This window comes from Pistacia vera, unplaced genomic scaffold (assembly GCF_008641045.1).
Source record: "Pistacia vera cultivar Batoury unplaced genomic scaffold, PisVer_v2 Contig143, whole genome shotgun sequence".
Classification (NCBI taxonomy): Eukaryota; Viridiplantae; Streptophyta; class Magnoliopsida; order Sapindales; family Anacardiaceae; genus Pistacia; species Pistacia vera.
Window position 1 is genome coordinate 426994 of NW_022195500.1, and position 25091 is coordinate 452084.

At 38.0% G+C, this 25091-nt stretch overlaps 2 protein-coding genes across 3 annotated transcripts; one reads left to right on the forward strand and one right to left on the reverse strand.

Annotated features, from left to right (window-relative positions):
* Positions 1-642: 642 nt before the first annotated feature.
* On the reverse strand, positions 643-1837 carry LOC116123586 (methylesterase 1-like). 2 transcript variants are annotated; one of them, XM_031409332.1, is made up of 3 exons: positions 1466-1837; positions 1199-1333; positions 643-1088 (listed from the first exon to the last, which is right to left on the reverse strand). In XM_031409332.1, exons 1-3 carry the CDS (start codon positions 1835-1837, stop codon positions 807-809), a joined length of 789 nt encoding a protein of 262 aa, XP_031265192.1. In that variant the 3' UTR covers positions 643-806. The 2 variants fall into 2 exon arrangements, with proteins under 2 accessions (XP_031265192.1, XP_031265193.1); XM_031409333.1 differs by having other exon boundaries at positions 1199-1314; positions 1450-1837.
* A 5909-nt stretch (positions 1838-7746) lies between these two features.
* LOC116123584 lies at positions 7747-24645 on the forward strand. Its single transcript, XM_031409330.1, has 2 exons — positions 7747-8064; positions 24519-24645. The coding sequence occupies exons 1-2, from the start codon at positions 7763-7765 to the stop codon at positions 24550-24552; spliced, it is 336 nt and encodes a 111-aa protein (XP_031265190.1). The 5' UTR covers positions 7747-7762; the 3' UTR covers positions 24553-24645.
* Positions 24646-25091: the final 446 nt, after the last annotated feature.

Below are 25091 nucleotides of genomic sequence, written 5' to 3' on the forward strand. Positions count from 1 at the left end.
GCTTGAGACCGGTCCCTGCCCACCTCTACGTTAGACACAAATGAATGAGTAATTAAAATTTGTTAGGGGTGTACTTATAAATTTTTAAGGTATTTTTGTCATTTTTTAAACTAATAGGGGGTAATAATGTTTTATAAGGTACCCAGGAAAGGAACCGGAACCTATATTTTAGGTTTCGATTCCTTGAATTTAAGAACCTGCACTGTGCGGTTCCGGTTCTGGTTCCTTGTTTTGGGAACCTACACTATGCGGTTCCGATTTCGGTTTCCCAAAAAATTCAGAGTACCCAAAACCGCTCACCCCTAAATCTTACCATTAGTAGCAAATTTTGTAACTTGAAACAGTGGAAGCACCTTTCTACTTGTGTATCAACTTAATTTGTCAAGTCAAAGCATACCATTATGCAAAAGACTGTCGGCGCTGAGAACGAAGATTATTGTTGAATTTTAGATATATCGACATTATTGGTAGTTCTTCTACGTCTCATTAACGGTGGAGATATGAATTTGCACGAGATTTGAAAAGGGTTTTATTGGTGAGCTAAATAGTAAAAAAATTATGTGCATGCTCAGCCACTGTTATTAAGATTCGAATGGGCGGTCTCCAGCCGCCTACTTATCTTGTTTTGTTTTAATCTACAAGTACAAGAAAATTATTTATGAGACTTTGGTTTACTGCATAAATATCATCACGCACTGAAAACCACTAGTTGAAAACGATAATCCACCAACAAAGTTCCACAGCCATTGATCACCAGAATCGGTAACCTTTAACACAACATCATGGAGATGTTCCCGTGACCCATATCAAGCATGTTTATTCGCTATCTCTAAGAGGCAGTGAGTGAGTTCTTGAGGCTTGGAAAACATCGGCATATGATCTGCACCCTTAATCTCCATCACCTCTTTGACAGGATAGTTTTCGATCATCCAGTGCTGGAACTCCTTTAGGATCCCCATATCCTCCTCGCATACTATATATACTCGCGCAATTGATCCATACCCCTCGCTCGAGAAGTTTTTGGACTTTGCCAAGTCGTCTACAAATAGTGATCCTGGCCTAATTAACGTCTTCGCTAGCTCCAGATCCTTCAAAATATATTTTTAATTATATAATACAATTCAGGCATAATTTAATTGTTACTGATATTTTATTGTAAGGTTGAGGAGGGAGAGACAGAGAGAGAGAGATGGCTAACCTCAACAGGGCTCAACTGATAGAGCTTGAATTTCAAGAACTCGCGGCCGAAGAACATTGACAGGAGAGATCGTTTTGTGTGAAAGGGGGAAAATTGAGTGTCCATCCAAGTTTCTGCTGGTGTTCTCTCGAGCAACTTTTCAAAATATAAAAAGATAATAAGACTTCCGATCATAGATATGTACAGAGAAATGAGATTTAGGAGCCAAACTTTTTAAAGCATAAACATGTGGAACTAATTCATTGAAGTACGTAGTTGAGAACGTACCTGGTCCAAGATATAAGAAGGATTATGGTTGGTGTCTGGCATGAAAGCTGTCAAGAAAACAGCGACAGAAATCTTTTCTGGGAATTTGTCCATTGCCAAAGCCAAACTCAAGCCTCCTAGGCTGTGACCAACAAGTATGATCTTTTCATCAGGTGGAAGAGAGGCCAAAATCTCCAACAAAGGCTCAGTGTAGTCATAAAATGAAAGAACTTCATGGATGGACTTCATGTTGATGCCAGAGGCAGCAAGGTCAAGCGCCGTGACCCGGTGACCAGCAGCCTCCAGCAGTGGTTTGACTCTGTACCAGCTCCAAGCTCCGTGGTTTGCCCCATGCACTAGAACAAAATGTCTTTGTTTCACCGTCTCAGCCATTTTCATGCATGAATCTTGACAGTAACTACAATTTATACACAGCCACTTGATCTTTCAAACAATCTTCTCCGTTGAACTTATTCTTCAGCTTTAATCTTCCACCATTACATCAACAACTTGCTCTGCCACTTGAGCTCCCACTTGCATTTTGTTGGAAAACACGTGTTGAACTGAAAAACTGGCACTAAAAGCCAACTTGCTCTAACTAATTTATCGTAAAAAGACAAAAAAATCTGCATGAGTTTTCTTAAAGTTGCAGCTTGCTTTGGATGGTAACATAGTTAACATCGTCCCTTAAGCGAGACTTTAAGCAAAAAAAAATTATGGGAAAAAAAAAAAAACTTGCATGTCGTTCTTCATAAAAAAAAAAAACTGAAGAAACTAGCGTGTGCTTTTATCATCTGTGTTTAGAGTTTCCTTAGGTGCTGAAGCTTGTCCTTGAGATCGTCCCTCAAGCTGAAGAACAGAGGAAGAGCTAAACACATGAAGATGATCACGCAGAGTCTAAAACCGAGAACCAGAGAGAGGCTTGGTAAGAACGTCTGCAACTTGAAATTAAGAAGCAACATACTGCACCATTAGTCGTTTAGACTGAACCATTTCGCGTACAAAATGGACATCTATTTTGATGTGCTTTGTATGAGCATGGAAGACCGGATTGGAAGCAAGAGCACCAGCACTGGTGTTGTCGCACTAGAGGACAGGCAAACCCGGAATAGAAATTTGAAGCTCCTGGAACAGATTTTGAAGCCAAGCAACTTCAGTAGAGGCCTGAGCTAAAGCTCTGTATTCGGCCTTAGTGGAAGATAAAGCAAAGACTTGTTGCTTTTTAGAGCCCCACTGTATTAAATTGGAACCAAGAAAAAGGCAGTACCCATTGGTAGACTTGCGGTTGGACAGATTGCTAGCCCAGTCGGGTCTGTATAACCCTCAAGATGAAATGTGGAACTGCGGTGAAAGGTTAGACCATGAGTGAGTGCACCTTGAACATGCCAGAGAACCCTCTTACAGGCTTGCCAATGAGTGATAGTGGGAGCTTTGAGAAATTGGTTGAGTTTATTTACAGCAAAAGAGAGATCAGGCCTGGTCATGGTAAGATATTGCAGAGCACCAATGAGACTTCTGTAGAGGGAAGGCTGTTCAAAGAGAGGACCATCCTCAAAATGTAGCTTGGATCCAAGAACCATAAGAGTGGCACACGGGTTGCAGTCTGTCATGCCAAATTTGGAGAGAATTTCTTGAGCATATTTTGCTTGATTAAGTTGTAACCCATATGAAGTATGAACAATAGAAATGCCCAAAAAATAATAAACAGAACCAAGAATCTTTAGACCAAATTCAGTATCCAAAGCTGACACGATGGAGTGAATAAAGGAGGAATTATTGCCAGTCAATAGTATATCATCAACGTAAACAAGAAGATACATAATCATGGCATCCTGAATAAGATAGAAGAGACTAGAATCAGAAGTGGAGTTCCGAAAACCTTTGCTCAGCAACACAATTTTAAGTTTATCAAACCAAGCCCTGGGAGCTTGTTTTAAACGGTATAAAGCTTTGTGCAACCGGCAAACATGATGAGGTTTAGATTGATCAATAGGTTGTGTCATGAAAACATCTTCAGTAAGATCACCATTTAGGAATGCGTTATTTACATCTACTTATTGATTCTCCCACCCATTGTGCATGGCTAAGCATAGGATGACTCTAATGGTGGAAGCCTTAACAACCGGAGAAAATGTTTCTGAAAAATCAATACCAGGAGTTTGATGAAAACCCTTAGCCATAAGATGTGCTTTGTAATGCTGGAGACTGCCATCAGCATTTAACTTGACTTTGAAAACCCATTTATGACCAATTAAAGTCATATTATCAGGATAAGGGACTAAAGTCCAGGTGTGATTTTTTTGTAGTGCAGTAAACTCAGCAACCATGGCCTGAACCCAAAGAGGATTTTGTAATGCAGTAGTGACAGATGAGGGTTCTTTATGAATCTCAAAGGAAAGGGAGGGATTAGGAACTGGGTTTGTGCATTCAGAGATAAAGGCAGCAGCTTTCCTGCTGGTTAGCATAGGATGGACATTTAGTGGAGGAATATGGGAGGGCTGAGAGGAAACGTTATAGGCTTGGAAATCAACTTCCAAACATGGTACATGTGGTTTTGGAGTAGGTGAAGGTATAATGGGAGTATTATGGGCAAATGGCTCAACATCGGTCAAAGAGGTTGAAGGAGCTGAAGAAAGTTTGAGTAGTTTGAGACAAAGGCTAATGAATCAATGATGTATGAGGAATTTTCCAGGCCTGAGACAAAAAACAAGAGTTAGTATTTGTAGATACATCAGAATTGGTTAGTGAAAAACCATTTGCAAAAGGGAATATTTGTTCATTAAACTTGACAGTTTGAACCGTGTAAACTTTGCCTTGAGCATTGAGGCAGAGATAACCCTTGTGATGAGAACTATAACCCAAAAGAACACACTGTTCTGAGTGAAAAGAAAATTTATGTTGTTGATAAGGTCTAAAGAAAGGAAAACATTGACATCCAAAAATGCGAATAACTTTATAGTTTGGAACTTTATGGAAAAGCTTTTGAAAAGGTGAGATGTGGGATATAACTGCAGAGGGAAGACAATTTATTAGATACATAGTAGTGTGGAAGGCAAATCACCAATACTTAAGTGGCATAGAGGCTTGAGCTAACAATGTTAATCCAACTTCTGTCACATAGAGGTGTTTCCGCTCAACCTTTCCGTTTTTTTGATGGATATAAGGGCAGGGATGTTTGAAATGAATACCCTGCTAAGCAAAATATTCAGCAAGAGGATGAAATTCACCTCCCCAATCTGATTGGAAGGTCTTAATCTTGCCATCAAACTGCTGAGTCACTAATGCAACAAATTGTTGAACAATATTGTGTACTTCAGATTTCAGTTTTAGAGGATAAATCCAAGAGTAGCGTGTGAAGTCATCAACAAATAGTAAATAATACTTGAAACTAGTGGCTGAGGTAATAGGTGCAAGACCCCATACATCTGCAAAAACAAGTTCAAAAGTTTGGCTTGATTGAGAAGTTGATGGAGGAAAAGAATTCTGGCGAAGTTTACCATACTGACATGCTGTACAGAATTGAACTTTATTAATAGATTGATCCTTTACATTCAAAAGTGTAACAAGAGATTTGAGAGCAGCTACATGAGGGTGACCAAGTCTATAGTGCCACAAATCTCCATCTTGTGTAGGACCAGTTTGTTCAACATTATTTGCAGGTATACTAGGTGAAGTACAAGTGACCAAACAACTTGTTGGATTATACACAATATCAGCATCTGAAGGTAAAATACTAGAACAATCAGAAGATGTAACATAGGTTGCTGAGAAGTCATGATCCATGGATTGATGCAGAGAAGACACCATAGCATGTTTATCCGTTGAGTTTGAAGATTGAGCAGAAGTTAGTGCTAAACTTGTGACTTGTTTATTGTCGGCAGAATCTAAAGGAATGGTAAGTTGGTAGAGACCATTGCGAATAGTTCCTCTAAGTGGAACCTCCTGAGTTAGCTTGTCCTTAACAACACATTCATCAGCAAAGAATTCAACTACCACATGATTATCTTTTGTAATTTTGGAAATACTAAGTAGATTCTTAGTAACTTGAGGAACACAGAGTATATTTCTTAGCTGCAATGATTTATTTACACAAGAAGAATGGATAAATGCCAAACCTATGTGTGAAATGTCAAGGCATTGACCGTTGCCAACCTGAAGAGAGTCTGATCCTGTATACTAATTTTTATAAGGAAGATGCTGAGGATTTGATGTAATATGGTGAGTGGCTCCAAAGTCAATGAAGCAGGTAGGATCAGTCACTGTAAGTGGTGTTGCAGTTGAGGTTTTGTGATTACCAACAGGAAAGGTTATTGCATAAGATTGATTCGGGTTAAGAGAAGAAGACTGAATTAGATGTGAGGTATTCTGAAACTACATTTGATGAGGAATCACTGGTGAAATCAGAGGGAAAGGCTGTGGTGCGCCATAAGGAGCATATGAGCTGGTTGTATTTGCAAAGTAAGCCTGTGCAGAACCTACGTGTTGTGTGGACTGTTGTGGATTGCCATAGTGCATGCTAAACTAAGGTTGGTGATTTTGATGTCCTTGAAAGTTTGTGTCGAATCGATGATAACATTGAAGAGCTATATGACCTGGCTTTCCACATAATTGGCAAATCAGTTGCGGCTTGTAAAAGTTTCGTCCTCTACCTCTGCCCCTGCCAAAGGCTGGATTGAAGGTTTGAAACTGCTGAGTGTTGTTATAGATATTCTTGTATTCCTCCTGATGTGAAGGTAGAGTTTGTGTGTCTTGTGGTGTTTGTTGATCTGTATTGTTCATTTGCATATTTTGGGGTGGAGAAGACGATTGTTTGTGAGCAAGAAATGTTGCAGCTTCATGAAAGCCTAAGTAAGCTGAATGTTGCTTTTCTAACCTCATTTCGTGTTTGTGCAGTAGAAATTGTTCTTCCTGTAGGGATACTTCGCTGCTTCTTGACGTTAAGGTGGCAACCATGGCATCATATTCAGAACCAAGACCATTAAGAATGTAAAGCACTAGCTCTTCATCACTAACAGTTACACTACTAGTGGTTAAGAAGCTAGCAATTTCTTTCATCTTTAGCACATAGTCGTTTAAACTTGAGTCATCCTTCCCAGTTGTTTGTAATTGATTTCTTAAATGCAGCACTCTAGCCTTAGAATCAGTAAGAAAATGCATCTCTAAAGTATGCCATATATCATACGCAATATTACAGTTTACTACATGCCGGAACATTTTTTCGAAAATTGATGAATTTAACCAACCAAACAAGAACTGATCAACTTTCTTCCACATTATATATTCAGAATTTACTTCTTTTTTGGATTCATAAACAAGAATAAAGGATGAGGGATAGGATTTTTCACCTGTTACAAAACCTTCCAGATCAAAAGCTTTCAAGGCTGGAAGCCCCTGAGATTTCCAGTATGCATAATTTCTTTCTCCTAGTTTTACAGAAATAGTTGGAAGCGTATTGCTTAAAGGTGAGGTTGACATGGAGGTTGTTGTCATTTCGTCTACAACTGAAGCTGAAGAAGAAGATGCCTTAGGATCTGTCATTGATATTTGTCGGCAGCTTTGATACCATGTGAAGAAAAGAGTAACAGAGAAAAAAATGCAGAAAAACAGAGTATAAAGAATACGTGTTTATATTTCTTTCTTAACAGAAAAATTTTCATGCATGAATCTTGACAGTGACTACAATTTATACACAACCACTTGATCTTTCAAACAATCTTCTCCGTTGAACTTATTCTTCAGCTGTAATCTTCCACCATTAGATCAACAACTTGCTCTGCCACTTGAGCTCCGACTTGCATTTTGTTGGAAAACACATAACGTGTTGAATTGAAAAACTGGCGCTAAAACCCAACTTGCTCTAACTAATTTATTGTAAAAAGACAAAAAAAACCGGCATGAGTTTTCTCAAAGTTGCAGCTTGCTTTGCATGGTAACATGGTTAACAGTACCCCAAGTTCCAATTATGTCAGATTCCCACCCAAGGTTTTGCTTTATTTCTTTGCATGATTTTTTTTCTTTTGGCTATAATGGCTAGAGGTTTTCCTAATTTGTATTGTATGTTATGCATCTTTTTTCTTCATTTCAGTGTATTGATTTCTTTTGAAGGGTTAGTCTCACATGTTCCCCCAACTAGGTGTATCTTTCTTTTTTACAAATTTCGTCACATCGTCAAGGATTACCCTAAAAAGATTAAAAAAAAAAAAAAAAAAAAAAATTCTGCCTAGGTTCTTTGTCAATTTTATTATCATATATCAAGGTAACGTAGGTTTTCTTTTTAATTGTTTTTGTTTTGACACATATCTGCCTTGGTGCCTGCGTATGGTATGCGATTCATGGCCCTTTTTTAAGGAATTTTCAGCCGATGGGAAATTTACAAATCAATCATCTGATAAGAGAAGAAAAATCATATTGGACAGCCCAAATTTTCAGGGCAGACTACCATCTGCAACCTTGGAAAACAGTCTTCCATCTCTGCAGGAGGAATATGGTTATGATCCCTGTATAACTAGAGGATCATATTACAAGGAAGCCAATGATTGTTTGCTTTCTCTGAAAACATCCATTGAAAACCTTCATCAGAAGAATCTGTTTCTATATAATCCAGAAGTGCTTCTAAAACGGTGTCATCTTCACTCTACTTCCATTGCATTTTTAATTTACTATCCTATCCCTTTTGCTTTCTATAAATGGTTTATCTTCGTTCCTTTCGCATCTTTTGTTTGAAAACGAAGTACTTTGTTTTGTTTACTTGGAAAACTATCATCAAATTTAAGTAAGCCATGTTTCTAAATTAGGTCAATGCTCCCTGTAGAATATGGATTAATAATTAAAAACATTCTTAAAAAAGTACATGGATTCCCTGAATTGATGATCAATTTTTGAAAGAATCTCTTGGATTATTGCTGTTATTGTTGTAAATAGTTAGTTAGTCAGTTGGATAATTAGTTACTATTTAGATTAATTAACTGTAGTAAGATTAACCATGGTTGCTGATATAACTATGGTTACTTATTCTTGTATATAAGTGTACTGTTGAGCTTTAAGAAACATGAATAAAACTCTCAACTTTACTCTCCCAGTAAGCTGAATTCGCACATGGTATCAGAGCAGGTTTTCAATATGCCAAATCAATGAGCTTCCATTGAAAGAATCAAGCTCAAAATTGAAGATCCTACTTCAAGATCAGCTATTTGTCTTCATCAATTCATCAATCTTACCTCTAATTTTAGCTCAACCAACTCAACCCTAAAGATTCAATATGTCGAATGTCAGTGATTCAAGCTACCTTTATACATCCATTCGTCAGATACTCTTGGTTCTATCCTAGTTTCAGAGCAACTCACTGGAATGGAAAACTATGGAATATGGAGTCGCGCAATGACAGTTTGTTTAAGAGCAAAGAACAAATTAGGTTTTGTGGATGGATCTTGTGAAAAATCAAATTATAATCAGTCTTCACATGTGCAGTGGGAACGATGTAATTTATTAGTTCTAGCGTGGATCTTTAACACTATTTCGAAGGAAATTTTTAATAGTATCGTTTACTCTACTGGTGCCTATCAGGTCTGGGAAGATCTCAAGGAACAATACAACAAAGTTAATGGCACAAGGGTGTTTGGTATACATAGAGAGATAACGAATATGGTGCAAGGAACAAATTCAGTCGCAGTCTACTACAACAAGCTGAAAACCTTATGGGACAAATTAAGTTCATTAGTAAGTCTACCACCACCAGACAGTGAGTCAGCAAATGCCTATTTGGCTTATCTTAACCAGCAAAAACTACTTTAGTTTTTGATGGGATTAACCGAATCATATGCCTTGGTGAGAAGCCAGATTCTATTGATGGTTCCTCTACCCTCAATCAAACAAGCGTACTCAATCGTGAGTCAAGATGAGAGTCAAAAGATTTTGACTAGATCAAATCCAAACACTGAGGTTACTACAACACTATATTCACAGGGAAATCAAAGAAATCAGGGTCATAATTCAAAGTACAAAGGCAAGAAGCCTTACGTAGAATGTGATTACTGTCACATTGCAGGTCATAAAAGAGATACCCGTTACAAGTTGCATGGGTACCCAACAGACTTTCAGTTCACTAAAGGAAGGGCAGGATCAAAGGTTAAAGCTAATCAAGTGAATGCAAGTCAAGAACAAGCTTCGAACAATGACTTTACATCTAACAATAGCAAAGGAGGTACCAATCTGGGAAACATTTTAACTCTAGAACAATATGCACAATTGCTACAACTATTGGGGAAGAAGAATGTGGGAACGCCATCTGCTAATTTGGCAGGTAAAATCATTTCCTTATACTCAAATTGTAACATCATGGATGATTGGATTCTTGACTCTGGGGCCACTGACCATATGACCCATAATTTCAAAAATTTTGGGTCTCATGTTATTCATGGTTATAAAATCGTGTATCGTATCGTATATCGAAAACCTAATTTTTTGAATCGTGTATCGCGTATCGTATCGTATCGTAAGATACGTCTTTTTCAAAAAAATTAATAAAATAATCAAAATTTTCCAAAAATTAATATAATCCCCAAGATTAATTAAAGAATTTTGTGGCATTATTGACTTTAAATTACGGTATTACATAATCAAAATTAATCACAAAATTCCAAGATAAATGTCAATATCTATATCTCCACTTATATTATTATTATCATATAAAATGGGCAATACATATTCCTCTTTACTTTCTCCATGCAAAATAGGTAAATTTGGATAAGTTCTAGTGAATCCGGTTGGATGACCCGGTTTCGACCTGAATTTTTTTTTTGGACATTTGGCCCAAATTAATAAAGTCGTATCGATTTATATCGATATTTTTAAAGATATGAACGGATACGTATCATATCGTAGGATACATATCAATGTATCGAATAGTTTAGGATACACCCTCTGATACATATCGTTGGCGACCTGTATCGAATCGTATCGTATGATACGTATCGGGTATCGTAGGATACTAACAACCATGATGTTATTAGTAAGCCACCCGTATCTAGCTTTGTTAGTCTCGCAAATGGAACAAAAACTTCAATTGCACAAGTTGGTTATGTCAAATTGCAAGATCATTTGTCTCTTGAAAAAGTTCTATACATACCAGATTTCAAATACAATTTGATATCAGTGTCTAAACTAGCCTCTGACAATAATTGTTGTATTAAATTTTATCCGGATTTTTGTGTTATCCAGGATCTTTGGAGTGGCAAACTGAAGGGGATTGGTAAGCAATGCCAAGGGCTCTATCATTTCATGTGTTTTTCAAAATTACAAATATGTTTTCTTGATTTTATTTCAATTTTCAATAAAACCGTAGGTATTCAAGAGTATGATCATTGTAATAGAAAAATAACATGACACGACCCGTCCCGAATTTCCTCATCCTATAGGATCCGGGCGCTCCCACAAGACTCGGATACCCGAGACATGCCATGTAGAAAAACTGAGAAACCTGTTAGAAGACCTACTTTTCCTGAATAACATCATAGTATTTTCATTTCCAACATCTCAAAAAAAAGACATGCATCATCTTCGTTTTACAAAAGAAAAAAGTTAGGGAAAATTGTGGTATCAGGTTTTCCACTTATATTATACATTCCAAAACATGAAACAAAAGGAAATACATGATGGGAAACATGAGTTCTTGAAACAAAAGTCCAAAATACAATGTGACATCAATATAAAACCCACATAATAAGATGTTGACGCATGGCACAGCCCTGAGCGGAGTCTCACTGCTCGGCACGATCTCCGAAAGGTCCTGGTGAGGGGGGGGGGGGGGGAGGCCATTTAAAAAGGGGTGGGCCGAAAAACCCAGTGAGGGGGGGAAAAGGGAGGTTTATAAAAGTTCTTAAAAAAAAAGAAATAATAATAACATACAACAATTCTTAAGCAAATCCTGACGACGATATAATTCTATGAACATGCAATGGAAACAACCATCCCATTCATGTATGCAATATGTGATTTATTTCTAACCATCCTGCACTCAATAAACTATACTCTAACTTACTTCCTTTAGCTGTATCGGATTCTGTATAAAAACCTCAACATTTGGTATTAAAAACTCTCACCACAACTAGTACCCTGGGGAAAATCTGTCATACCTGGTAGGCGTCTCACACGCAGGCAGAGCGAGGGACGTACCTGTCATACCCAACAAGGTCTATCATCGTGCGGGCAGAGCCTAAAAACTGTCATACCTGGCGGACCACTCAACGCCTAGGCAGAGCACTGATAACTGTCATACGCATGCGCAGAGCCAAAATCTGAAACTGTCATACCCGGCAGAATCCTGCATCGCTCGGGTAGAGCCAAAAATCTGTATCTCTGGGGGATGGGTACTCCGTAGGGTGGTTTTAGCACCACAACATACTCATGCATAATCTCAAGTAACATGTAAGTCAAGAGTATATTATGTAGATCATACATATATGACATAAAAAATCACATATAGGGGTGAAGCTGAAATTTTCTAAACATGTTTCAGAAACTGACGGTTTAACCTAGATTGAAAATTATTTCAACATCACATGATCTTAGTATATAACCAATACAAATCATAAGTAAATATCACTTTTAAAAGTCAAAACTCATATAACACATTATAATGATAATTAAACCCAAGAGCAAAAACAATAATAACAATAATAATAATATTTCATATAAGGATAAATCATGCCAACATATGAGATTTCATGGAAAAAAAAGGGGTAAAATTCAAGTTTTTAAAACATACTTTCAAAACTAACGAAAAGCACCTCATTTCCCCTTTTTACCGAGAATATTATTTACCACATCATATATATATATATATATATATAACCTCACATGCATAGCTCAGCACACCATGGGAATCAATTTTATCAAAGGCAGTCCAACTGGAAGCATGCAAGTGTATTCAACCAACCAACTTTTAGTCCAAATACATAACTCAAGCACCTCTCAAAATGCAGTCCAACCGAGGGCATGCAACCAAAAATATGCAGCCACCATCACAGTTTATTGAAACAACCAAATGCATGCAAGTTCAATTAGCAAGCAAATTCATTTCATTTTAAAAACTCAAAACAGCCACTCTAGAATCTATCCAAAAACATGCAAGGAAAAATAAACCAAGCAAGCTTCACATTTAGCTCAAACCTCATCAAAATACAAAAATGGCATACTAGAAATTAACATGCAAGCATAGATCTGAAATTTTAAGGAAAGTTTTCATTAAAACCACACACTCTTCTAATCCTATAATTGGTTGCCTATTACAGTGCTTGGATTTCGATCTCCACCATTTAGAATGTAAAGTTGTGTTTCATGAACAACATATCCAAAAATCAGAACGATCGGATGACAAACAAGCTCCAGATCACGATTTGATGATGCACTGTTCACAGACTCAAAAACTAATATATCTTCTCCCTTTCTCTTTGTTCTTCCTTTTTCTTCTCTTCCTCTCTCACTCTAACTCTCGGCCGAACCCACTCTTTCTTCTCTTTTTTTTTTTTTTTTTTTTTTCCCCTTTCATTTCTTTCCTCTCTTCTTTCTTTCTTCTGCTCTCGTTTTCCTCTTCTTCATTTGGGCGAACTGCCCAGTTTTCTTCTTCTTTTAAACAAAACATTTTCCTAAACTTATATATGCCCCCCAAAATTTCTAAATGTCACTAACCCCGCCACATAAGCTTTTCCTAGCAAAAAGGTCCAATTTTTTCTCTCTTGATGCATGCTAACCCATTAGGATTTATTTCTTCGTTTTCACCCCTTAATGCAACTCTAAAAACTGACAAAAATACCCCTATCTTACCACAATACCAAAAATCAAATAATTAAAAAAAAAAAGAATTAATTAACTAAATGCAATTCATGATCTAACTAAATTAGGAATGGGGTTTTACAACTTCCCCCCCTTAAAAGAATTTCGTCCCCGAAATTTTGCTAACCTTATTGAAAAAGGTACGGGCACTTAGTCCGCATGACATTTTCAGGCTCCCATGTTGCCTCTTCGATTGCATGATTCTCCCATACGACTTTTACCCAAGGAATGGTTCTAGTACGGAGCATTTGCTCTTTATAATCTACAATTTGAACCGGCCTTTCCTCATAAGTTAAGTGCTCATCCAATTGAATCAGTTGTTGTTGGAGAACATGGGAGGGGTCTGCTACATACTTACGGAGCATGGAAACATGGAAGACGTTATGGATTCTCTCTAATTCTGGTGGCAATGCCAATTGGTATGCTACTTCACCAATTCTTCCAAGAATCTCATAAGGGCCAATATATCTTGGGCTTAACTTACCTCGCTTGCCAAACCTTAACACCCCTTTCCATGGTGAAACTTTTAGGAAAACCTTATCACCCACTTGGAATTCAAGCTCCCTTCTTCGCTTATCGGCATAACTCTTTTGTCTATCTTAAGTCGCTTTAAGTCTTGCCCTGATAATACTAATCTTCTTATTGGTGTCTTGCACAATCTCAGGGCCTAACAATTTCCTCTCTCCAACCTCATCCCAACACATTGGAGTTCTACATTTTCGACCGTATAAAACTTCATATGGTGGCATCCCAATACTAGAGTGATAACTGTTATTATAGGCGAATTCCATCAAGGGTAAATACACATCCCAACTACCCTTGAATTCCATTATACAAGCCCGTAACATATCCTCTAAGGTCTAAATTGTCCTCTCTGATTGCCCATTAGTCTGAGGGTGGAATGCTGTGCTAAAGTTTAGTTTGGTACCTAAAGCCTTCTGTAAACTTGGCCAAAATCTAGATGTGAACCTGGGATCCCGATCTGATACTATAGAGACATGGGCACCATGAAGTCTCACAATCTCTATGACATAGATGCTCACCAAACTATTAAGTGAATAGGTGGTCTTAATCGGTAAGAAATGAGTAGACTTTGTCAACCGGTCAACAATCACCCATATACCATCATGCTTATATGTAGTACGAGGGAGGCCTATCACGAAGTCCATGGTAATGTGCTCCCATTTCCATTATGGAATAGGAAGCGGTTAGGACAATCTTGCTGGCCTCTGATGTTCAGCCTTAACTTGTTGACAAACTAAGCATCTAGAAACAAACTCAGCTACTTCCCTTTTCATACCTGGCCACCAATAATGTTCCTTTAGAGTATGGTACAACTTCGTACTACCTGGATGCATAGCATAGGCTAACGAATGAGCCTCCTCTAAAATCTCCCTTTTCAACTCTTCTGCATTGGGCACACAAAGTCTATTCCCCATCATTAACATACCATCGCCCCTGATCCAGAAATCTATTCGCAACCCCTCACTTACTTCTCCCATTAACTTCATTATATTAGGGTCCATAAACTGAGACTCTCTGATTCGATCCACCAAAATAGGCCTAACTTGAAAATGTGCTAAAAGTACCCCTAACTCATTCATTCCCAACTCAACTCCTAAGGTCCTCAACTCTGTAAGCAAGGGATAACGCACCTTCATATGCGCCATGACGCTCAGGGTTTTTCTACATAGGGCATTCGCCACTACGTTGGTCTTACCAAGATGATAATCAATCATATAGTCATAATCCTTGATAAGCTCAATCCACCTTCTCTGCCTCAGATTCAATTCCTTTTGAGTAAACAAATATTTCAAACTCTGATGGTCCGTAAAAATCTAACAAGTTACCCCATATAGATAATGTCTCCAAATTTTTAAAGCAAAGACTATCGCTGCGAGTTCCAAGTCATGGGTTGGGTAATTAATCTCGTGTTTCTTGAGTTGCCTGGAGGCATAGGCTATTACTCTCCCATGTTGCACCAACACACAACCTAAACATTGACTGGATGCATCACTAAACACCACCAATCCATCATTATAGGAAGGCAAGGCAAGTACGGGGGCTAAAGTTAGCCCTACTTTCAATTCCTAGAAACTCCGCTCACAAACGTCATCCCACTCAAACTTCACCTCCTTCCGAATCAATCTAGTCAAAGGGGCTGCTATCTTAGAAAATCCTTCCACAAATCTCTGATAGTATTCGGCTAACCCGAGGAAACTCCTCACTTCTGTCACATTGATAGGTCTCTCCCAGTTCAACATTGCTTCTACTTTCTGGGGATCCACATAAATACCCTCCGCCGAGATCACATGACCCAAGAATGCAATCTGATTGAGCCAAAACTGACACTTGCTAAACTTCGCATAAAGTCTATTTTTCCTGAGGGTTTGTAGGACCATCCTAAGGTGTTCCTCATGTTTCTCCTCATTTCTTGAATACACTAAGATGTCATCAATGAACACAACGACAAACTAGTCCAGGTATGGACAAAACACCCTATTCATAAGGACCATAAAAGCTACAGGAGCATTGGTTAAGCCAAAAGGCATCACTAAGAACTCATAATGTCCATAACGGGTCCTGAATGCTGTTTTTGGTATATCAGTCTCCCTAATCTTTAGTTGATGGTAACCAGACCTTAGATCTATTTTGGAGAAGACCCTAGCACCCTGCAATTGATCAAATAAGTCATCGATCCGTGGCAAAGGATACTTGTTACGCATCGTTACCTTATTTAACTACCAGTAATATATGCATAATTTGAAAGTACCATCTTTCTTTTTAACAAATAAAACTAGTGCTCCCCACGGTGACACACTAGGTCTAATGAAACCCTTATCCACCAATTCTTGCAGTTGTACCTTTAACTCTTGCAATTCCCGTGATGCCATTCTATAAGGGGCCATGGATATGGGGGTTGAACCGGGAACCAAATCTATAGTGAACTCAATTTCTCTATCAAGTGGCAAATCAGGAAGGTCTTCAGGAAAAACATCTTGGAATTCCCTCACTACCAAAATATCCTCTAACCTCAATTCACTAATTCTAGTGTCCACCACATGAGCTAGATAAGCGGGACATTTTTTCCTGAGTAGTCGCCTGGTAGTCATCGTTGAAATAACACAAGAAGGAAGGATACGACGCTCTCCACAGAAAACAAACTTTGGTTTCTCTTGCTTCTTAAAGGTTACCTCCTTACAGAAACAATCTACTGTGGCACGATGCAAGGCTAACCAATCCATTCCCAAAATCACATCAAAATCGTGCATGTCTAGAGAAATCAAATCTACCTGCAACTCATGCTCACCAATCCTCACCACACTACGTCTATACACATACTCAACCACTAAAGAATCTCCAATAGGGGTGGCTACTGCTAACTTACACTCTAAGGGTTCTAACTTTCTATTAGCATGCACAACAAAATGATACGAAACAAAAGAATGTGTAGAACCTGGATTAATTAAAATACGGGCCTCATGATAAAAAATAGTCAACATACCTGTAACCACGTTTGAGGTAGCTTAAGCATCCTGCTAGGTGAAAGAAAAGGCACGAGCTTAAGTCTGAGGTCGCTTTGTTCCTCTCTGTCTGGCACTATTACTACCTGCAACACTACCCTGGGCCTTTTGAACCTGAGATCTCTATTGTCCTTAAAACTGGCCCCTATTTCCTTTGAAATTCTGCTGAACTGAGGCATTATCACCTTGGGCCAAAATGGGACAATTTCTCTTGATATGGCCAAACTGCCCACAATGATAACAACCTGAAGCTCCTTTCTGACACTACCCCGAGTGAAACCTACCACAACTGTTACTGGGTGGTCATTGACTCTCACTAACACCACTACTCTGATATCTATTGTCTTGAGACCTCGTATTCCAATTACTATTGTCCATTGAATGTTGACTCTGAGGCTGTCTTTGAATCCGTCCTGAACTGCTCGAGGTCTCAAAAAAACTACCCTCTCTTTTTTTATTTCTATTACTAGGGCCACTAACTGTCCACTCACGATTACTACGTTTTGGTCTTCGTGGCTCTCTCTTATCAAACTCTCCCAAATTACTCTTAGTTCTCATAGCTATCTCTGTCAATTTCCCAAACTCTAGGCAACAGTGTGAGGCCACCATTGTTCTGATCCTACCTCTGAGGCCCTCCTCAAATCTCCTACATTTTGCTCTCTCATCTCCAGCTATAAGTGGGGCAAAACGAGATAACTCAATAAACTTAATCAAATATTCCTCCACTGACATATTTCCTTGTGTTAGTCTGATAAACTCACTCTGCTTAGCGTCCTGATACACCATAGGAAAATAATGATCGAAGAACTCCTGATGGAAATTGGCCCAAGTAATTATTATCGGATCCCCATATCTAGGTTGTACTGATCTCCACCAATGACGAGCCCTACCTTTAAGTAGAAAGGTAACAGATCGTAGTTTTTGGTCATCGGTGCACTCCATCATCCCAAATACTTGCTCTAATTGATCCATCCAAGAGTCGGCATTTATGGGATCTCTCGTCCCCTCAAAGTCTGTTGCCCCTAATTTTCTTACTCTCTCTATAGTTTTTCCTTCTCCCTGACACCCAGGCATCCTATCCTGCACTACTCTAGTCATCAGCTATAGTCTGCTCCAGTTATCCCTATCACCTTGGAGCCCTGCATTTTGTTCACTCATTGGTCCTTCCCCAGCATTTTGATTATCGGCATCTGATTCTTCCTGGGGTCCCTGAGGTCCCGACCTGTGGGCACCCGACTCTTCTACTTTCTCTTCCCCAGGCTCACTCACCCTCCTAAGCACTTTAGGAACTAATAATTCTCTCATGGATTTCGTGCGATGCTGGCCACTTTGACTCATGCTGATATCTACAAAACATAAACAAATTGGTTTCTAAAAAAAAAAACTCATGGATGGAGATAAACTTCATTAACTGACTAATTGGCATGCGTGAAAATTTCAAAAAACAAATGCCCTTAAAAATCGAAAACCATGCTCTGATACCAAGTTGACACGACCCGTCCCGAAGTTCCTCATCCTATAGGATCCGGGCGCTCCCACAAGTCTCAAATACCCAAGAGGTGCCATGTAGAAAAACTGAGAAACCTGTTAGAAGACCTACTTTTCCTGAATAACATCATAGTATTTTTATTTCAGACATCTCAAAAAAAGACATGCATCATCTTTCGTTTTACAAAAGAAAAGAGTTAGGGAAAATTGTGGTATCAGGTTTTTCACTTATACTATACATTCCAAAACATGAAACAAAAGGAAATACATGATGGGAAATATGAGTTCTTGAAATGAAAGTCCAAAATACAATGCGACATAAATATAAAACCCACATAATAAGACTGCAAATACCGAATGCGTGGCACAGCCTTGAGCGGAGTCTCACTGCTCGGCACGATCTTGGAAGGTCGTGGGGGGGGGGGGGGGGGGGGGGGGGGGGGTGGGGGGACATTTAAAAAGGGTGAGCTAAAATACTCAGTGAGTGGGGAAAGGGAGGTTTAAAAAGTCTTAAAAAAAGAAATAATGAATAACAAACAATTTTCAAGCAAATCATGCGACAATTAATTTATGAATATGCAATGGAAACAACCATCTCATTCATGTATGCAATATGTGATTTATTTCTAACCATCCTGCACTCAGTAAACTGTACCTGACTTACTTCCTTTAGCTGTATCGGATTCTGTATAAAAACCTCAACATTTGGTATTAAAAACTCTCACCACAACTAGTACCCTGGGGAAAATCTGTCATACCTGGTGGGCGTCCCACACGCAAACAGAGCGAGGGATGTACCTGTCATACCCGGCGAGGTCTATCATCGCACGGGTAGAGCCTTAAAACTGTCATACCTAGCGGACCACTCAACGCCTAGGCAGAGCACTGATAACTGTCATACGCATGCACAGAGCCAAAATCTGAAAGTGTCATACCCGGTGGAATCCTGCATTGCTTTGGCAGAGCCAAAAATTTGTATCTCTGGGGGATAAGTACTTCGTAGGGTGGTTTTAGCACCACAACATACTCATGCATAATCTCAAGTAACATGTAAGTCAAGAGTATATTACGTATGTGCTTATAATTTATACATATATTACATGATATTCAAAATCACATATAGGGTTGAAACTAAAATTTTCTAAACATGTTTCAGAAACTGACGGTTTAACCTAGATTGAAAATTATTTCAACATCACATGATCTTAGTATATAACCAATACAAATCACAAGTAAATGTCACTTTTAAAAGTCAAAACTCATATAACACATTATAATGATAATTAAACCCAAGAGCAAAAACAACAACAATAATAATAATAACAATATTTCATATAAGGATAAATCATGCCAACATATGAGATTTCATGGGAAAAAAAGGGGGTAAAATGCAAGTTTTTAAAATATACTTTCAAAACTGATGAAAAGCACCCAGTTTTCACTTTTTACCGAGAATATTATTTACCACATCATATATATATAACCTCACATGCATAGCTCAACACACCATGGAAATCAATTTTCTCAAAGACAGTCCAATTGGAAGCATGCAAGTGTATTCAACCAACCAACTTTTAGTCTAAATACATAACTCAAGCACCTCTCAAAATGCAGTCCAGCCGAGTGCATGCAGCCAAAAATATGCAGCCACCATCACAATTTATTGAAACAACCAAATGCATGCAAGTTCAATTAGCAAGCAAGTTCATTTCATTTTAAAAACTCAAAACAGCCACTCTAGAATCTGTCCGAAAATATGCAAGGAAAAATAAACCAAGCAAGCTTCACATTTAGCTCAAACCTCATCAAAATACAAAAATGCCATACTAGAAATTAACATGCAAGCATAGATATGAAATTTTAAGGAAAGTTTTCATTAAAACCACGCACCCTTCTAATCCTATAATTGGCTGCCTATTACAGTGCTTGGATTTCGATCTCCACCATTTAGAATGTAGAGTTGTGTTTCATGAACAACATATCCAAAAATCAGAACGATCGGACGACAGACGAGCTCCAGATCACGATTTGATGATGCACTGTTCACAGACTCAAAAACTAATATATCTTCTTCCTTTCTCTTTGTTCTTCCTTTTTCTTCTCTTCCTCTCTCACTCTAACTCTCGGCCGAACCCACTCTTTCTTCTCTTCTTTTTTTTTTTTTCCCCTTTCATTTCTTTCCTCTCTTCTTTCTTTTTTCTGCTCTCGTTTTCCTCTTCTTCATTTGGGCGAACTGCCCAGTTTTCTTCTTCTTTTAAACAAAACATTTTTATGAAATTATAATATGCCCCCCAAAATTTCTAAATGTCATCTAACCCCACCACATAAGCTTTTCCTAGCAAAAATGTTCAAATTTTTCCCTCTTGATACATGCAAACCCATCAGGAATTATTTCTTCGTTTTCACCCCTTAAAACAACTTTAAAAGCTGATAGAAATACCCCTATCTTACCACAATACCAAAAATCAAATAATAAAGGAAAAAAGTATTAATTAACTAAATACAATTCATGATCTAACTAAATCAGGAATGGGGTTTTACATAACATCTTTCAATGTAGCTACTGATTCTTCAATTAATATAATTTTTCATTCCAAAGATATTACTTTATGGCACAGGAGATTAGGCCATGCTCCATTACTTGTTTTGCAGAAATTACATCATGCATTTAGCAATACACATAAATTTCATTGTAATGCCTGTCCTCTAGCAAAGCAAACTAGGCTACCATTTCCTTTAAGTGACACATCTACATCCCATGTTTTTGAACTATTACACTTAGATGTTTGGGGCCCTTACAAAATTGCAACTCAAGAAAATGCTAGGTTTTTCCTTACCTTGGAAGATGACTTCACTAGAACAACTTGGCTTTTTCTTATACAATTCAAATATGATGTTTTCCAAACTCTGAAATCTTTTTTGCATATGGCTAAAAATCAATATGACCAAACACCTAAGTACATTAGGACTGACAATGGGTTGGAATTTTTCAATCACCAATGTCATGATATGTTGTCTGACTTAGGGATTATACATCAAAGTATTTGTGTCTACACTCCACAGCAAAATGAAGTGGTAGAACGCAAGCATAGGCATATTCTTAACATAGCTAGGGCTTTTAAATTTCAATCCCATATTCCTGATTATTTGAGGGGATATGCAGTTAAGGCACCTGTATATATTATCAATAGATTGCCCACTAGAGTCCTAAATGGTCTATCACCTTTTGAAAAATTTTATGGTCATAAGCCCAAATTAGATCACCTGAAAGTGTTTGGCTGCTTGGCATATGCTGTAAATCTTCCTATGCAGGACAAGTTTGCTCCAAGATCTATTCCTTGTGTGTTTCTTGGTTACTCACCCACCAAGAAAGGTTACATTCTATATGACCTTCACTAAAAAACCATATGTGTTAATAGGGATGTTCAATTTTATGAATCTGCTTTTCCTTTTCTCCTACATTAGTCCAATAAACCACATTTTCCTATTGATACTTTCATGGAAGAAGATCTTTCAGCCTCATATGATTTCATCCCACATTCGGATTATTCTGTTATTGATCTTCAAGAGACATAACCAACTTTCCCTAGTTCTTCCACTCTTTCTTCACCAAATGCTGTCTCAATTCCAACACCTCACAATCCTACTAGGAAATCCAATAGAGCAACTAAACCTCCCATTTGGACTACTAACTTTGTATGTCCTACTTTACCCAAATCAAATCAAACATCTACTGTCAAATATCCCATCCACCACTACATTACACATTCCAAACTGTCCCCCACCTATAAAAACTGTTTATCCAGCATTTCTCACCTTACTGAACCTACCACATTTGCCCAAGCTTCCAAAGATTCTAAGTGGGTGGTAGCTATGCAACAAGAAATTCAGGCTTTGGAGAGAAATGGGACATGGTCTCTGGTTGTTCTACCTCCTGGTAAGGTTCCCATAGGATGTAAATGGGTTTATAAGTTGAACTATAATGCTGATTGGACTTTGGAAAGGCACAAGGCCAGATTAGTGGCCAAAAGATTTACACAGCAGGCTGGCATTGATTATGAGAAGACTTTTTCTCCTGTAGTAAAAATGGTCACAGTCAGGTTGGTTTTGGCAATTGCATCTATGAAAGGATGGTCACTTTTTCATTTGGATATTGATAATGCCTTCTTGCAAGGTGATCTGCAGGAGGACATCTATATGCATTTACCACAAGGCTTTTCCAATCAGCATGACCAGTCTTTCGTGTGCAAATTGCACAAGTCCTTGTATGGCTTAAAGCAGGCCTGCAGGGCTTGGAACACTAAACTAACCACTGCTTTATTGACAGGGGGTTTTGATCAACAGTCTCTATTAGATCACTCTTTTCTTTTTAGAAAACAAAATGGATAGATTGTCATTTTGCTTGTCTATGTTGATGATTTGGTCATCACTGGCAGCAGCAGCTCCATGATCTAGGCTACTAAGTATTGAGTAAAGTGAAGGTGCAGAAAAGACTTTCTAAGTTTTCCTATTAAATCTATAGTTTACAGTTTATGTTGTTGTATGAAAGTGTAATAATTACAAACTTACTACTGGGGATTTGTTTGTAATGTTTACAAACAATTGTAAAAGTTTGTAATATGCATAAAACGCTGCGCATTGTAAATAGGCTGTATAAATCAGTCACCTGCTCTGTTATTCGGCAGTTAGAGAAATTGAAACTGAAATTCCAGAACTCTTCCTCTCTTCTCTCTATTTTTCGTTTCTTGATTTTCTTTAATTTTTCTTTTCTTTGTGTGAAATTCTTCACTAAGGATCTTTTACATTCTCATTTCAGACTCAAGGACTTGGGAATCCTAAGATATATCTTGGGATTTGAAGTTGCCCGATCTTCCAAAGGCATTACCTTATGTCAAAGGAAATAGGCCTTAGAATTAATTGCAGAATCTAGTTTGGGTGCTGCTAAGCCAGCTTCAGTGCCACTTGATCCTCAACTGAAACTTACTACTTCGGAGTATGATTATGCCTTCCCTGGTCAGCAAGCAGATCCATTATTGGCTGATCCTTATGTATATCAAAAGTTAGTAGGTAAACTGCTGTATTTGTTCCTTACTAGACCAGATATTACTTTTACAGTTAATTTGCTTAGTTAGTTTATGCACAAGCCTAAACAATCACACCTGCAATCTGCTCTGAAAGCGTTGTTAGATATGTCAAAGGTTCTCCTAGTTTAGGTTTGTTCTTTCTAGCTCATGGCTCCATGCAAATTCAAGCTTTTTGTGACTCTGATTGGGCTTCCTGCCTTATGACTCGCAGATCCGTGACAGGTTTCTGCATTTTTCTTGGAAATTCCTTGTTGTCCTGGAAGTCTAAGAGGCAGATTACAGTTTCAAAATCCTCCTCAGAAGCTAAACATAGGGCTATGGCATCTACTGTTTGTGAGATCATTTGGCTCACTCAACTTTTACATGATCTTGGTTTTTCACCACTACTGCCCATTCCACTTGGATGTTACAATCAATCGACTATCCACATTGCTTTTAACCCTATGTTCCATGAATGTACCAAGCATATTGACATAGATTGCCACATTTTTCGAGCCAAGATTAAAGAAGGGTTAGTGCATCCTGTCTATGTTCCCACTCATGAGCAGAGTGCAGACTTATTTACCAAAGCAGTTCCTAATTCTCTGCATTGTCATTTGCTATCCAAGTTGGGGGTGCTTGACATTCATCACCCACCAACTTGAGGGGGGATCTTGGATTATTGCTGTTATTGTTGTAAATAGTTAGTTAGTCAGTTGGATGATTAGTTACTATTTAGATTAATTAACTGCAGTAAGATTAACCATGGTTGTTGATATAACTGTGGTTACTAATTCTTGTATATAAGTGTACTGTTGAGCTTTAAGAAACATGAATAAAACTTTCAACTTTACTCTCTCAGTAAGCTGAATTCGCACAGAATCTAATACTGTTAGTGGTAAAGTATTTCTAATGTTATGTTTTTTTATTTTGTGGTAATAAGGCAAATCAATGTTGAACAACTGATTTAAAACCGAATTCTGGTATAACTCGTCTCCCGGCTAAATTTTACATAACCAAAATATATTAAGAAAAATATGTTACATAATGAGTTTAAGAATACTTCGAATGTATTATTACTGAGTGTTAGTTGATGTTAAATATGTCTTTCTTGGCATTCGGTTCTTAACTCAGGACACTGTTTATGTTGACTATTTATTTCTTTTGCAGTTTAACAAGATTTCAGGAACTCTGCTCTGAGTAAGGTAACCATGACATTTCTCTGAGTATGACCTATTTAGGTACTCCAGCTCCAACATTGAGCTCCATCAGTTTCTTAAAGATTAAGAAGAAACAATAAAAATGGTATCTTGCCACCATAATTCAGAGACATCATTTTAATTGGTCAAACATGATGGAAATGTTTATCTAGGAAATTAGGACATACATCTGGAAGATCGCTCAAGGTCATTTAACTTGGCAACATTGCTGCTATATTTCACTGTTATTGATCACAGAATCTGAAACAGTGGATAGAGGTAAGTAATATACATCCTTTGTGATCTGCATATTATGGAGATTGTTCTTTCATCCTGGTAAAGACATGCATGAAGAGATCATTGAGCCCTTTATATTTTTCTTAGCTTCAATATGTGTCTGAAATTGGTTATATTGCTCTTCTTGTGCAGCATAGCCATAAAGGTGGTTAAAAAGTCGACGCATTCAGGAAGAATCCTTCTGAGGATTGCATGCACCTTATTTTGGGTGTAGGAGTATTCTTTCTGTTGTCGATAACAATATACA

What these genes read in the sequence shown, in the direction of transcription:
- LOC116123586 (XM_031409332.1), bottom strand. Translation starts at nt 1,837, where the DNA reads ATGGCTGAGACGGTGAAACAAAGACATTTTGTTCTAGTGCATGGGGCA. An exon ending in CTTCTTATATCTTGGACCAG is followed by an intron (nt 1,334 to 1,465) that starts GTACGTTCTCAA and finishes TATTTTGAAAAG; the next exon opens with TTGCTCGAGAGAACACCAGC. An exon ending in ATCAGTTGAGCCCTGTTGAG is followed by an intron (nt 1,089 to 1,198) that starts GTTAGCCATCTC and finishes TATATTTTGAAG; the next exon opens with GATCTGGAGCTAGCGAAGAC.
- LOC116123584 (XM_031409330.1), top strand. Translation starts at nt 7,763, where the DNA reads ATGGTATGCGATTCATGGCCCTTTTTTAAGGAATTTTCAGCCGATGGG. An exon ending in CCAGAAGTGCTTCTAAAACG is followed by an intron (nt 8,065 to 24,518) that starts GTGTCATCTTCA and finishes TTTCTTTTGCAG; the next exon opens with TTTAACAAGATTTCAGGAAC.